A 16,245-nucleotide genomic window follows, 5' to 3' on the forward strand; every position below is an offset into this window, starting at 1 on the left:
TTTTTATATTTATAGTAAATATTGAATATAAAAAAGAAAAAATAATATTAAATGTTATCTATTTTATTTATTTAGAATCATAATTAAATTTGATATAATTATAGCAAGTATCTAGAATTAATAATAACATGATACTATAATTTTAAGTTGTATAATATAATAAAAAATTTAGCAATTTATGTATACTTCCTATATAGCAATAATATTATATATTTATATATCTCCTCTTTTATCTCTTTTCTAAAAATATTGGCATATAATTAATGTCGATAACATATATATTGAGTAAGTATCTCTATTGAATTAATCATAAAGGTTAATAAAATATAATGGCATAAATTTTACCTAATCGTAGCAAGTATCTCCATTAAAAATATTTGCTAATTATTACCATGTATAATTTGTGTGTGTGTGTATATATATATATATAAAGATTAATAGTGAATTGTTACAATTATTTATCATCTAGAAAATTCGTACTTCAAACATTGATCTTCTTCTGTTTATTATTTTTCATACCTAAGGGCTACTAACTACGATTCTATCAACAGTATTACCTATAGTAGATTATGTAATGAAAAAGTTTAAACAATAAAGGCAAGAATTATATATAAGGTTATGGAAAGTCCCATCCATACAAGGCAAGAACAAGATGACTTACATAGAAATGATTCTCATGGATGATAAGGTAAGTTGATTATTTTTCATGATTCTTTCAAGTGATGCTAGGTCCATTTTATAAATATTTTTTGTTCATATTTTAAGTTTATTTGATAAGTAAACCCTTCCACGAATCAAAGACATTGCAATTTTTATAGATTTATAAGTGCTAATAGCCTATATACTTAATTTGTTTTATAGTGTGATAATAGGCAATATATTTGTTGGTAGATTTGACTATTACTATATTATTTATGATCACATTCAGTATATATGTTTGATTTATTGAAAAAAGTAGATTATTAAAACCAATTAATAACTATTTTAGAGTTAATCCAATTAACACTAGATTAAAAAAAATCAAACAATGCATAACATATTACTTTTTTATTAATCAAATTATTATAATTCAAATTAATTTTTAAAATTATAATTTCAATCTTATCACGTGCATGACATGGGTAATTACACTTGTTTCACAATAATTATCACAAATTTTTTATTCTAGAGTCTCATCATGACCTCTAAAAGCACAACCTTAAAATATTGGCCAATGAATTGTATCAATAGAGGATTGTGAATGCAATCAATTTTTTTAAATTTTCTTAGAAGTATGATCCTCAATTAAATTTTGAATATAGCCTGCTTGATTCAACATGCTCCAAATACATTATTGTGTGGTAAGTAATGAGCATTTCTAATATGTTTAAGAAAAGCACAATTTCCAATTTCTAATCCATTATGTCCATTGAGTTTTTTGCTAATCAAATATAAAATAAACAATATGTAGCATCTTTAAAACATGAATACTCTAGCCATGAAGAGAAAATATCACTCCTCAAACTAAACATATTGAAGTCGTAATATTTTGTACTAGATAAGTTCGTTTAACCTCATTTTTCTAGTGTGAATGATACCGTCAAATTTAAAGTCATTTTTCAAAGTCAAGCTCATTAGATGTAACTCTTTGAACCGTTAAAAATTATATCTCATTTTTTATGATTAATTAGAGTTGCAAAACTATATTGAGATATTGATATTGTACAAGACTGGAAAGTTAACAATTTCAACTTAAGAATATTACATAAGAAAGCATCTGAGACCAGATAGAGAGAGCATAATAAACAACAACAAAGTTACACATGATAGTCTTATAAATCTCATTCCCCAACATCAACAGAGAGATGTCATTCAATAATGGCTTGCCAAGAACTAAAGCAAATCACGAAATTCACTAGTTCTTGACTTCGCCTAATATTAACTCGTGAGTTTACCATTTGCTATGGTACACATGTTTAAATAAACACATTCAAATCCGGAGAGCGTATACAATTTGTAACTTAACAATTTAACCAATAATAAATTTACAACTCAAATCCTCCACACTATCAAATATACCTATAGATTATATCAAGTAGTTTTAAGTTTCAAACAATTCAACCTAACCAGTAACAACATCAGCATTGTAAATTCTATATTAACAATAAATTTATCCTAAATCTTAAATTCGTAATTATCAACTATGATACCTTATAGGGTTGTAGTGACTAGAGAGAGAGACACAAAGCAGAGAGGCACGACGACGCAAAGGAGTAGAACAATGGCAGAGACAGCTAAGCAAGGCGCAAAGCAATGGGAGGCAGCTGCAGGCGGCGAAGCAGAAAGATGGATCAGAGCAGCGGCAAACAGTAGCAAGGAGTGCCAGACGGGCGAAGCAGGGAAGGAAAGCAAAGGGACAAGGGAGAGGAGGTGCCGAAGAAAAAGAGATTGTGTCTTGCTCTCTGTTTGTAAGAGCTCAAAATTGTGTAACCTAAAGGAAAAATATTTCCTTTAAATTTTTTTATACACGAGACAGAAAAAATATGGGATAAACTATTGTATGTAATTTGATAATGGCCGAAACTTAAACTGGTTTAACTGATGGAAAAAGGTAACACTAATGGTTATATTTCTAATACTTCCTAAACCTCCATTGTACACATTGTACAAATATTTCATGGCTCCTCGTACTTTTTCTTTAGAGTTTAATTTTTGGCTGACGTATTTTTTATAGCAACTTTTAAATATTTAAAAATTATTTATTTTTAAACTTTTTAAATGAAATTTTAAACTTTAACTTTTTTTTGTAAATTGTCTTTAAGTGATGAGGTTAATAGTTGAAAATTATTAAATAATTTAATATATTTTATTAAATTATTATTTAATAATTTTTAACTATTAACTTTATATGAAACAACTAACTGCATATAAATTTTTATCAATTCATAAAAGAATTTGTGGGTCAACTTAAATTAAAAATGACATTTTATTTTAAGAAGATTTATCTGTTGGAGACAAATATAGAGGACATTTTCACGCAACAAGTGATGAAAATCCATTTAATGAAAATGCATTAGTATTCAAAAGTGTATCAAGTTTGCATTTTTATTACTATAATAAATACACATTAATTTGAATTATAATTGACGTTAAACTCAAGAACAATGTTACTTGTTCTTCTTGAAGGAAATGACGCTATGCTAATACTTGATTTGAATAAATAAATATTTTATATAGCAAATTTAACACAAATTCACTTAGAAAATATCAAGAATAGTGTTACTTGTACTTGAGTTCATCAAATGTTATATAAATAACATATGCTATACTAAATGATAAATGCTTATAATGTTTATATCAATAAATGATAAATGCTGTCAACGAGTTATAACTCAAATGGCATAATCTCCTCATACTCACCTAAGAGGTTGTGAGTTTAAGTCTGCCTATCTTTAGTAAAAAAAAAAAAAATAAATGATAAAATGCTTATAATGTTTATATCAATAACATACTTGTGCTCCTTTGAACTAACCCTTACATAATGTGTTATTTGCCTTGTACACCAAATCAATACACAACCATTCATCATCAATTATATTTTTAGTTTTCAATTTAAATCCCAATGATAATAGTCAAAAATTATTTTTAATATGTAAATAGAGATAATTTTTTTGTTGAATATTGATATTTAGAGTGTAATACAGTATTATGAATGTACAGAAAGTGCTGATACAACATAGAGGGTGTGTTGCTATAACTTGACATGTATTTAACACACTTTCTGTGTGTTGACCAAGATGTTGCTACGTGTTCAATACGACCAGGATGTTGCTACGCGGACAACACACCCCCCACCTGTTACAACATGCCTCCTAGGTTTTGACTCCCCACCTACAAAATCTACCCACCTATAATTACATCAAATAATCCAATTTCCAACAAAAACACCAATATTTTTTCCAATGTAAAAATTTAGCCATAATAGTGAACAATACGACAAAAGAAACAGTAGAATAACCAAAATATGACACAGATACAAGTATAACAATCCATCTCACACAACAGAACTACAAAGACGAAGAGTTATACCGCAAAGTCTTCAATACAGAATTATATCTTGCTATATATAAGCACGAATGCAATACCTCAAGTAACTTAACAAAACCTCTAAATAGTGTACATCTCATATCTATTAGGGAGGATGAAAAGTAACATCAACATGGTGCTCGACATTCTCAAACTCAACCTTGTTGAACAATAGCATAACTCAGTAGTCACAATGGTAAGAACGCCTATGGTACATCCGGATTTGTCAAAAAATCCGAATGCAGTGCTTGAGATATGTACTTAACATTAAGTTCAATCTTGCTCTGATTTCTTGGATACTCGACTTTTCTTTTCCTCGATACCAGATTGGGAAAATCTCTGCCGAAGAACCTGCAGAACATCTACTTTGACATCTTTCACTGTCAACAGTACCATGGCATGATAGAGTACATCAGCCATCTCTGAAGCAGTACGTAACCTATCCTCGTTGTTCTCTAGTGTCTGACACAACTCATTTGCCTCTTCACCTGCAGATACAAAGAATTAAGTCACAAAGATGCATGCATTTTGTCCAAGCCATTGGAACCATAATTAAAAGTAGAGGTAGTGTTTCTTTTAATAGAAAACTTTCATGTGGAGGCAATTCTATCATCTATAACACTTTGCAATGGAAATCACAAGGAATGCATATTTTTCGCTTTCTTCAGGATGAACAAACTTAAATTCAAACTCACGCTAACAACATGCCAAGATATATCTAACCTGATTTTAGAACACAACAACTTATCATTGATCAATAATCGCTTAGTCCATGAGGGCTTTCCATTCTCTTCTGCTAACTCTACTTTGCGTTGGGAGATCGTCGACTCTAATGAATACAAAGAGGATAATGCCAACCTATTTCTTTCGATCTATAACATAACCAAAATAAATTTGAATATCACTTGAAATTTTCCTCCAAAAATACAATATCTGAACACAACATGCCCTAAGTTGTAATCGCCTAAAGCTAACCTCTTGCTGTTTTAGTGAGTCAAAAACTGATGTATAATAGCATGTTTCTGCCCCTGTGTGGCAGGTAGGTCCATCTGGTTTCCCTAGGTATATTATCTAAGAAACATTTTCCATAGAAAAAAATATATAATAATAATTAACATGCCTGTGAATCAAATAGTAATAATAATTCAAGGGTAAAAGGAAGAAACATACAGACTCACGATCACAGTCAAGAAAGACATCGTGAATATTTATATAATTATTAGAAGTCTCTCCTTTGGTCCACAATGTTGACAGTGACCGACTAAAAAACGTAGCCTTCCGGGAAGATAGGGTTGAAAACACTGCTTCTCTATTTGCAAAACCTTGCATTAATATGGCTCCAGTATCAACATTCCGAGCTATTGCCACAGCCAAACCTTTATCATCCCATTTTACACCGTCTTGCAGAGAGTCTACCTGACAAAAGTTCAACACTTTAATTTGAAATAAGACGGAAGAAAAAGACAGATGCCAAGAAATTACACATGCAATAATGCAATGAATAAACTTCCTTAGCTATCCCGAATATACAATCACCATTTAACTGTGAAAGAAGTTAAAGAACAGATACCCTAGAGACTTGTCCCTGCTTAATTAAGCAGTTGATTGGTTTATGAAAATATTTTCTGTTTTTGTTTTGTTTTTATTCTCTGAAAATGATTTTTATTTTCAATTTTTCATATTTTAGAAAATGCACTTGATTTGCAAAAAGAGAATTCATTTCCAAACGTTCATTAGTTTATTTTTAAAATGTATTTCTAATATTTTAGAATTTAAAATCATATTTTTATTCAATTAATCTTAGTTATTTAAATTTTTAGTTATTTTTTAAAGTTTTTATTATTCTTTTAACTTTTATTTATTAGTACTTTATTAATTGATTATTGATTAAACAAATTATATCCATAACAAATTATTTTTTCCTTTATTTTTTTAAAGAAGAGACTGTCACGACGTTTAAATAAATAATATGAAAGGGATATTTTAAAATGAGAAATATTTAAAATTAATATTTTTAACTACAAAAATAAATTGTATTAATATTAAAAAATAAATACGAAGTATAAGTACAAAACAAATAAATCATACAAAATAAGAGTACCGTTGAAAAGGAGATTATATTGAATAAGAATATTCTTTAATCATTTTTGTTGGGGGGGGGGGGGCTTTAAATTAAAAAAGAACACAAAAAATGCACTAGCAAGTATATATATAAAATACACTAGTAGAAAAATTATCATATTTCCATCAAATTGAAAAATACATCAGCACAAATTTTAGAAGAACACCAAAAATAGAAAACTTAAAAACATTGAAGACAGGAAGACAGAGAACGAAATAACTTGAAATTAAAAAAAATAATTGAATATAATAAAAAAATTAGAACTCAAATTTCACGTCATTTAATATTCAAATCTAATTTACAAAAATAAAATAGTAAAGATCTTTAAGTATGGCAAAACAAAATTTTAAAGAGCTCCTTTACCTTTGAATGGAAGGGAGAGAATGAAAAAACAGTGGAAGAGATTGGAAGAGAGCTAGCGACGAGTAAGCAACTAGTAGAGTACAAATTGGCAACGCAAGCATTAGATTGAAAGAGGAGATGGAAGCGCTGGTTTTAGAACTCAAATTTGACACCATATTAAAATCCAATTTAAAAAAACATAGCAGAAATTTTCAACCAAACAGCAAAAAAAAGTTTGAAGCAAATTTTTTACCTTTGAATGGAAAGAAGATAATGGAAAAGCTGATGAAAGAAAATGGAAGAGAGCTACCATAGTTGGAAGAATTACTCGAAGAACCAGTGAAAGAGAGTGGAAAAAAAGTTGGAGGCGTTGGCTTTATGGCTTTATGGCTTTATGCTTTATTGAAACACTGTTTTGGATTGGAATATTTTAATCATTTTTAACTGAAAAAGCTAAAAACGAAAAATATCATTTTCAATTGTACTCCTTTTTAAATATATTTTCACTTAAAATAATGTTAAAATACTCAATCAAACATTTTTATATTTCATTTTTATTTTCGTTGAAAATGAAAATGGCAAAACCAATCAGCCCCTAAATTTTCCTCGAATGTAGCCCGACAAATCTAAATATAACCAACTTACAAGTGGTGATTTTCACAATTTAATGTAAAGTATAATAGAAAATCACACTAGTTTGGAAGCATTAGAGATTTAAAGAAAACAATGCTAATAGCTTGCCAAAAATAATCATGCAATTAATAGAATAAAGAACTTCTAGTGTTTTCGGATTTGGATCACTTACAGCCCGATTATAAAGTACTAAAATTCACCATGAGCCTCAAACATCAAGCTACCTACAGTAAGGATTTAACCAAAACAATTATAATAGATGCTTTTGTAAGAAATCTCAAAACCAGAGCCAACGCTTACACCACTTACTTCACCACAATGTAATTGGTGAAAAAAAAAGTAGGAGTGTACTAGAAGTATCCGGTACGGGATGTGAGATGGATCGGGGACTCGCAAGTCGAGGCGGTTGTTAGATCTCCTTCTTAGAGCGGCGGGGTGGTACCTGCAAAGACACTCCGACGTCCAAGTCAGAATGGATATGAGAGGTATAAGGTGTGTGGAATGAATGAATACCTAAGCGGACCTCTGGCACCCCTTTATATAACTGGTGGTAGTTATCTCATCTTATCTAATCTGACTAAGATAAGGGAGGTATTTAAATTCGAATGTTGGTTAGAGATTCTATAGCTGGTTTGGGCCATCATCATCTTATCTTATCTGGCTAAGTTAAAGGAAATATTTGAATTTGAATGTTGAGTTAAGATATTGAAATTTATTGATCCGTCTTTGGGCCGTGAGAATGGCCCAATCTCGGGATTGCCGGGTTCAGTGACCGTTTCGAGGAAGGACCCGAAGATCGGGTCCGAAACAGTTGCCCCCGGAGCATGAGAGCATGCTTTGCTTGGTTTCAATGCTGAGTTGTTGGGGCCCCCGGTTCTCCATAGTTCGGGAGATTGTGAGGGGACTGAAAAGGATGTGACGTCATCCTACGCCAATTGGGGGGATGTTGGTGAGTTCCGCTCTTCGCGAGTTGTCAAGTCATTAGCTTAGACTTTAATGCCGCTTTTGTTGACGAGTTTGGTTTTCTATTATCGGGATGCCATGAGGGGGCCTGGAACGAGCGTGATGTCATCCTGCGCCGATTGGCGGGATGTTGGTGAGTTCGGCTTTCCGCGAGTTAGAAGACTGTCAACTCATGCTTATTTTGTGTGGCATTTTTGGAACGTTATTGTGAATTTATTTTAGGCCTCTTGGTGGGCCAATTTCAATACTTTACTTATTTACCTTATTTGGATATCCGATCAGTTTCTGGAGGTAACCGTTTAACTTAATTGAATATCCGCTTTGTTGGCTTCACGGGTGATTGACCCCCAAGTCACCGTTTTTTGTTATTTGGATATCTGTTTTGTTATTTGGACATCCGTTCTGTTGGTCTCGGGGTGATTGATCCCTGGGCTGCTATTTTTTGTTATTTAGATATCCATTTTGTTAGTCTCAGGGTGATCGATTCCCGGGTAGCCATTTACTTATTTGAATATCCGTTTTGTTGGTCTCGGGGTGATCGATCCTCGAGAGTAGCCGCGTTTAACTCGTGCCATCGGACTGGACAATGCTTATGAAAAAAATGAATTTTATTTGAAGTTTATGCTTCGTTAAAACCTCCCGATGTGGGTAGGAAATAGTGCCCAGTAAGAAAATATACGATTAAACAACTTAAGTGATAAATGAAAGTGGAAAAAGGAAAAAAAAGAAACGGTAAACAGATGGTCTTAAACGACCTCGATCTTGTTGATTTGATGGCATTCCAAGATCTCGGGAGCTCGGTCCCGTCTAGTCTTTCGAGCCTGTAGGCTTTTTTTCCGATTACCACCTTGATTTGGTAGGGACCCTCCCAGTTAGGCGTGAGCTTCCCTTCTCCGGAAGTGGGGGAACCGATGTCGTTTCGTCGTAAGACGAGGTCTCCTGGTCTGAAGTCTCGTCGTACCGTGCTACGATTGTACCTTAGACTTATTCTCTGTGTTAGGGCTAGCTCCCGTAGGCGTGCTATGCTCCTGACTTCGTCTGCAAGGTCCTGCTCTGCTTCTTCGTTGTTTCAACCTACGGTTCTACATGGGCTAGGGTCTTGGCGTGCATCGAGGTCGGCGAGGAAGATGCTTGCCGCGTCTCAGGATCTCTTGCGGAGGGCCAAGCTGGTGTTAACGCACTCTACCGCGACTTCTCGGTCCCCATGTATTGTTCTGATGGTGCCGTTATCGGCCTGGAACTTCATGATTAGGAGCTAGGTGAAGATGACGATGGATAGGTTGTTGATCGTCTTTTTTCCAAAGATGATTTTGTAGAAAGTGGAGTCCTTGAGAACCACGAACTCGGAGAGGATGGACTTCCTTTGACTTCCGGTTCCAATGGTTAGTGGTAACACTATGAAACCGTCCGGTTTGAGGAAGTTGTCTCCGAACCCAGTCACCCCGTTGTGGTGGGTTTGCAAATTTTCGTTTCGGAGACCCAGCTTGTCAAAGGCTCCTCTGAAGAGGATGTTGGAATCAATTCCGGTGTCGGCCAGTATTCTTTTTACAAGTCTGATTTCGATTTTTGTCGAGATAACGAATGGGGCGTCTTCTGCCGAGGTGTCGTGTTGACAGTCATCGGGGAAAAATGTGATCGCCGCTGGAACTGAGGAGAATGGTGCTTGATTTCTTACGGCTAGGACTTTAAGATCCTTTTTTAATGCTGATTTTGACTTTTTCAGCGCGTCCTTTCCGGTGATGACAGTTACGATTATGGTGGGGTCAGTTTTCAAAGTTTCTTGGGGTGCCTGTTGTATCGTCCTCAGGTTGCGTCCTTCGTGCTTTGGTTATCTTTCTCTTTCAGTTCTCTTAGGTTCTCGAATGATTTTGGCAAACTCAGGGAGTTTGCCATCTCGAATGGCTTGTTCGAGGGCATCTTTTAGGTCGAAGCAATCTTGGGTTTTATGTTCGTATCCTCGGTGGTTATCGCAATATAGGCTCTCGTTGTCACCTGTCCGTTCCTTCAGTTGTCGCGCCTTCGAAAGGATGACTCACTCCGCTATTTGGTGGTAAATTTCTATGATGGGAGTGGATAGGGGGTGTAGTTCGTGAACTTTCCTACCCTGGGTGGTCAGTTGGGGGCAGCGGATCTAGGGTATTCTTTCGGTTGTGGGTTACTATGAGATGTCGTGTTGCCGTGCTGTCGTTTATTGGCGGCCACGACTTGGCTTACCTCTTCGTCGTTTATGTATTCCCTTGCGACGTTTTAGATTTCGTGCATGGTCCAGATTGGCCTAGTGGTGAGGTGTTTCCGAAAGTCTTCATTCAAGAGGCCATTGGTCAGACAAAGACTGGCGACCAAGTCAGTGAGTCTGCCGACCGTCAAGCACTCGTCGTTGAACTTGTCAAGATATTTCCTCGTGGATACGTCTTGTCTTTGGGTGATTCTGAGTAGGCTGATTGGGTGCTTTGCTTTGATGATCCTATTGGTGAACTGGGTCATAAACTTCCTGGAGACGTCTAAACTGGTTATGGAGCCGTTTGGAAGGGCGTTGAATCATTTGATCGCGGGGCCGGCCAAGGTTACTGGAAAGGCTCTGCATTAGACCGAATCGACAGCTCTTTCCAGGTTCATTCTGGCCTCGAAGGTCATTAGGTGTTCATGGGAATCCTTGGTGCCATCATACTTCAAATCCGTGTGTTTGTCAAAACCTTTTGGGAGTTTCACGTTCAGGATTTTCTCGGTGAACGGGGTAGCTACCATTATCATGTGCCCGCTTCGTGCTTGCTTGGCCTCTCGGCGGTGCCTTCAGTCATCCTCGCGTGGCAGCGCTACGGATCTCTAGAATGCTGCGATCGCATCGTTTGTCGTGTCGTTCAGGTGACTTGTGGTTCTTGGTTTCGCGATGCAATTGGGTTCTGGAGGTTGCTTGGCTAGCGTGTTCTAGGTGATATCGCTCTTTGGACGTTACTCGGCCTTCGAGGTTTTGCACTTTGAGGCACAATTTTTGGATTATCTGGATTACTTTTTCTCCTAGGTCATCAAGTGCTCGGGTTTTGTCGGGCTGGTGATCATTCTCCTTTGGTTGCCGAGGGTCCGAGGTTGGCAGGCGTGCTGGTTGTCCTCCCGTGGGTGGGGGAAAGACTATCCTGAAAGTCGGGTGTTGGGCTTCGCAGGTTTGAGTTGTGGTGGTGGCTTGAGGATTGTTCCTCGAGACCACCACGACTTAACAGTCCCCACAAACGGCGCCAATGTATTAGAAGTCTCAGGCACGAGTTGTGAGATGTATCGGAAACTTGCGAGTCGAAGCGGTTGTCGGATCGTCTTCTTGGAGCAGCGGAGAGTGGTACCTGTAAAGACACTCCGACGCACAAGTCAAAATGGATCTGAAAGATATAAGATGTATGGAATGAGTAAATATCTGAGGGAGCCTCTGACTCCCCTTTATATAGCTGGTGATAGTTATCTCATTTTATCTTATCTGGCTAGGATAAGAGAGGTATTTAAATTCGAATATTGGTTAGAGATTGTAGGGCCAATTTAGACCGTCATCATCTTATCTTATCTGGCTAAGATAAGAAAGGTACTTGATTTTGAATGTTGGGTCAGAATATTGGAAGTTATTGATCCGTCTTTGAGCCATGAGAATGACCCAATTTTAGGAATGTCGAGTTCGGTGACCATTCCAAAGAAGGACCCGGAGATCAGGTCCGGAACAAGGAGCAATGTCAAATCACAAGAGTATTGAACAACAGTAATGTATCATCAACAAAGTGGCATAGTAATATGTTTTGGAATCTAAAATTCGTTTATAGAATGATCATGACCATTATCGTTAGGTTACATAAACTATCAGGTGGTCTTAAACTCACTGAAAATAGAAAACATAAATGCATCATACACATAAACCCATGCTGTCTATTTCAAAGACAACATATGAAATCCATCTTGAGAACCATCTAACATCTAGCTGATTGAATAATGAGTACACTTTTAATTTGGCAAATAAATAAATTGGCCTCTTATGTTTATCAATAGCTTCAATTGCCCGCTATAACATTGCATCATGGAACTTGAATACACACATCATGAAATCCTATAAAAATTTCAAAAAAGGTGTACCTTGGGGTCAATGATAATATTATTGTCTGGTCTTTTCAACGAAGCAAAAGGTAAGAGTTGTGTCCTTCTCCCCTTATTGTCACTGGTAAATGATAGCTTGCCATTGAAGAAACTAGTGGAAAATCGAAGCATGTGAGCATAGGAAATGGTCATTTTCTATCCTGCAGGTGCCATGCAAGTTTTTCAGTGTAAATACAAACAAAGGACCTTCACAAAATGTAAAGAAGCAAAGCATTGTTTTTCAAGAAAAAATGTCAGGAGTATTTAATGGCATGCTGTGTGCACCTAGAAAAGTAGATTGTGGAAGAGATCAGAAGAGAAATAGTAGGGCAACAAGGAATGAGGCAAAATAAAGATGGCAACAGGGCCCATGGGGACCGGTACCTACCCTGCCCCCTTCCTTTTTCCCATACCCAAACCATGTGTTTGGTCCATGGATTGGTTTGTGTTACTAGAAATCAAATTCCTGGGAATACTACTCGCACAAATCAAATTCGAGCTAGGTACATTATTCCTGGAATTCCTGCGAATCAACATATTAACATGGATGTGTGGTTAGAAAAATGTTTTTACATTCGTAAAAATTTTACACTAAAAACCTTACATTGCAATGATTTTACAATGTAAGATTACCAGAAAGGTGAAAACTTTCAAGAACCACACACCTACAAAGTCTGGTTAGTGCAAATATTCCTGGTGATCCTAGGAATCAACATTACTATGCGAGATAAATGCAATTATACCAGCGAATACTGTATCAATTTCCTAGAATACCCTAATAGCTTTAATTCAAAAATTACATTCCTTGTACTGAAAAGTAGGTGTGTTCATTTTGCGGTTTGGTTCGGTTTTTTGAAAGAAAAAAAATCATCCAAACCAATTTTATGTAAAATGTTAGGTTTGGTTGGTTAGATTTTTTTTTACGAGGCCAACCAAACCAAACCGGACCAATTAAAATTCAATTGGTTTGGGTCAGTTTTTCAGTAATTAAAAAAAAGTAACTAGAAAATTGTATCCTTTTTTTGGTGAAAGAGTACTTTAAATAATGAAAATATAACTAGATCATAAAGAACTGGAAAACTAAAAAGAATAGAAAAAGAACTAATCCAAAGTAGTATTACAAAAATGAACAACTTTCTTCATGGTAGGCATGGCCTTTGATAGAGGGTTGTACATTTAAAATCCAAAATGTGTTAACTGGATTAAAAACTATAACCACATTTTGGCCAACCAGTTTAATAAAACAATTTTAAAAATCATATCCATATTAAAAAATTGGTCAACCAAAACCAAATTTTAAAAACCGGTTTATATCCAGTTAGCCAAAACCAAAACCAAATAACATTTTTGTAAATGAGCAGTTATATAAAAAAAGCTTTTACAATAAAGATTAGATAATAAGATGTAGAAAAACAAATTAAACAAAAAAGTGAAAAACAAAGGAAGTAGACTTACACGTCCTTTGTTGGGGGCATAAATGTAATATATAGTGAGATAGATAAACTCAAATCAACAGCCAACGCAATTGATGGTGAGGACTAGAATGCTGTGAGGCCGCGAGAGTGCACAAAAGGAAGCCCGTAGAACACCCCAAAATGCACAGTTCATCACAGTTGCTATGGACGGATCAGGATTGAATTCCTCCCCGACTTCTTTATTATCGTATAGAAAGTTGGCCTGAAATAAATATTTCTTTAAATAACCGAAAATTTTTAATTCTATTAAAAAATAGAGGAATCGAGAGAAGTTAATTACACAGGTGAGAAGAAAAAGAGGAACAAGAAGACATTTCCTGCACGAAAACGGGAAACACACAATCATACACGGAAAACTTACTCAATGCAAAAACCGGTTTTCCAGTTAAAAAATGCAATTTTTTTCAAAAACCAGTTTATTTTTTTAAAATCGGTTTTTATTTTTATAACCGGTTAAAAACTAAATTTTTTATTTTCTAACTAGTTAAACACCAATTTTATCATGTAAAACCAGTTTGGGTAATTAACCTAAACCAAATATTTAATTAACCAAAAACAGGTTTGTGTTTTTAATTAACCTTAACCATGTACAGCCTTTATTATTAGGGTACTGGAAAAGCAATTCTATTTGATTAACTCAAATCTGAATTTCTCACTAGATGCTGAAACCATAAATCTGATAAAAAAAAATCAATACCTAAATTTTCAAATATCCAGATGCAAGAATTAATTCACTACTTCAAAAAGACAAAACTCTGCCTACAAAATGAAAAAGAACAAGGCAGTCAATGAGATGTGAAAATGTTAGCTCAATGTTGAGATTCCCAAATCAACAAATTAAGTTCACATAATTGTGACAAATGAATATAAAATATGAAGTGAATTCAGAGGGACTTGGGGGAACTCATTGCCTCCTCTTTCAGATCATCTTGTGCAGAATCAATAATCCATATAATCAGATTAAAAAACAATAATCAATAATCAGTCCCAAGAATTAATTATCAGCACTACAAAAAAAATCAAATTAAAACAACAGAGGCAAGAACAAAAAATCATAACAAAAACTAAGCACATAACAAATAATCAGATTAAAATTCAGCGAGAACAAGAACAATGAAATTAAACAATCAGAGCCAAAAACAAATAATCCTAACAAAAATTAGCAAGTAACAAATAATCAGATTAAACACGGAATTATGACAACAAACTATGACAAATAAACAGAATTTAGAACCAGAATTGAAAAATAAAAAACCTAAGACTTGAAAAATTTTAAAACAGAATTTAAAAATCATAATCATAACAACAAATTATGAAAAATAAACAGAATTTAAAAACAGAATTAAAAAAAAAAACATAAGGCTCCATTGGTAGATGCAGCGACGAAAGCGATAGACTAGATGGAGGCGGAGAGGCTGGACGTTGCACGACTGGAAGGCTGACGAACTGCGACGGAGCACGACGGCGCTGAGAGCAACGAAGCACCAAGGCGCTGAGAATGACTGGAGGCTGACGAACTGCGACGGAGCATGCGCGGCTGCTCGACGGCGTGAGGCTTCGATGGACGACGACAGAGAGGACTGTGACTGAGAGAGGGGAGTGAGTGAGAGAGGAGTTTGTGCTTTCGGCGGCATGAGTGAAGAGAGGAGTCTGTGGCCTTTTGTGCGCAGCGGGAGTGCTTTGAGAGAGAGAAGCTTATTAGACCAGTAAGGTTTGGGTTAAGTGGGGGCAAATGTATCTACCGGTTCGATTTGGTTCAGATATTTGATGTTAGAATTGAAAACTGAAATGAACGGAACAAAAAATTAATTTTTTTCCCGGTTTTGTAGGGGTTTGATTTATTCGATTTTTTTATTTGGTTGATTGATTTTATTCGATTTAGATTGATTTTGAATATTCAACATAAAAATATTATATAACAAAGCATCTGAGACCAGAAAGAGAGAGAACATAATAATCAACAACAAAGTCATAGATAATATCAAAAATCTTTACATATGAAAGATAAAAAAGTGACTTATTGGTTTTATGCATGGTTCTAAAAATCGAACTGGACTGATCGATTTAATCGATTTAACCGTGAACCGATAACAAAAACGGTCAAGTCTATTGTCTAAAATCGCTGGTAGAAAAACCAGTCAAAAATCATCAAACCAGTAACCAACCGGTTCGAATAAAACGACGCAGTTTTTTATTTAAAATAAAAAATAGAAGCAAATGCCATAATGCATTCGAGACCCAACCCCCCCTCTTCTTTTCCCAACATTTGTCACTATTGGAGAACTATGAAGAAAGGAAAAATCAAAAACCCTAGCCCTTCATTGTCGTTGCCATTCCCGGATCCTCAGCGCGGCCGCCGTCCCCAGGTCCTCAGCGTCGCCGCTTCTTCCTCTTCTCCGTGTCCGGAACCCAGTAGATCGGCACGTCGTCTTCATCTTCGTCGGCTTCTCGGCACGGAACCCAAGTTAGTGGCTTCTCGTCTTCATCTTCAGTTCTTCACTGAATGTTTAGTCTTGTTCTTGGTTTGAACTTTGAAGCTCT

At 35.3% G+C, this 16,245-nt stretch overlaps 1 protein-coding gene across 7 annotated transcripts; it reads right to left on the bottom strand.

Annotated features, from left to right (window-relative positions):
* Positions 1-3,973: 3,973 nt before the first annotated feature.
* LOC107639515 (histidine biosynthesis bifunctional protein hisIE, chloroplastic) lies at positions 3,974-15,464 on the bottom strand. Of its 7 annotated transcripts, none has more exons than XM_088485553.1 (9): positions 14,402-15,464; positions 13,985-14,021; positions 13,685-13,906; positions 12,515-12,752; positions 12,230-12,390; positions 5,236-5,481; positions 5,041-5,136; positions 4,789-4,937; positions 3,974-4,553 (listed from the first exon to the last, which is right to left on the bottom strand). In XM_088485553.1, exons 5-9 carry the CDS (start codon positions 12,380-12,382, stop codon positions 4,550-4,552), a joined length of 648 nt encoding a protein of 215 aa, XP_088341679.1. In that variant the 5' UTR covers positions 12,383-12,390; positions 12,515-12,752; positions 13,685-13,906; positions 13,985-14,021; positions 14,402-15,464; the 3' UTR covers positions 3,974-4,549. The 7 variants fall into 7 exon arrangements, with proteins under 7 accessions (XP_088341679.1, XP_016198528.1, XP_016198527.1 ...); XM_016343042.3 differs by having other exon boundaries at positions 12,618-12,752; positions 14,402-15,463; XM_016343041.3 differs by lacking the exon at positions 13,985-14,021.
* Positions 15,465-16,245: the final 781 nt, after the last annotated feature.

The sequence above is a fragment of the Arachis ipaensis genome, chromosome B4 (assembly GCF_059453495.1).
Source record: "Arachis ipaensis isolate K30076 ecotype BB chromosome B4, ASM5945349v1, whole genome shotgun sequence".
In the NCBI taxonomy this organism is placed as follows: domain Eukaryota; kingdom Viridiplantae; phylum Streptophyta; class Magnoliopsida; order Fabales; family Fabaceae; genus Arachis; species Arachis ipaensis.

Coding starts and splice junctions, on each gene's coding strand:
- LOC107639515 (XM_088485554.1), bottom strand. CDS start 12,382: ATGACCATTTCCTATGCTCACATGCTTCGATTTTCCACTAGTTTCTTC. Junction 5,482..12,229: donor ATATTATCATTGACCCCAAG/GTACACCTTTTT, acceptor AACTTTTGTCAG/GTAGACTCTCTGCAAGACGG. Junction 5,137..5,235: donor TTGACTGTGATCGTGAGTCT/GTATGTTTCTTC, acceptor AATGTTTCTTAG/ATAATATACCTAGGGAAACC.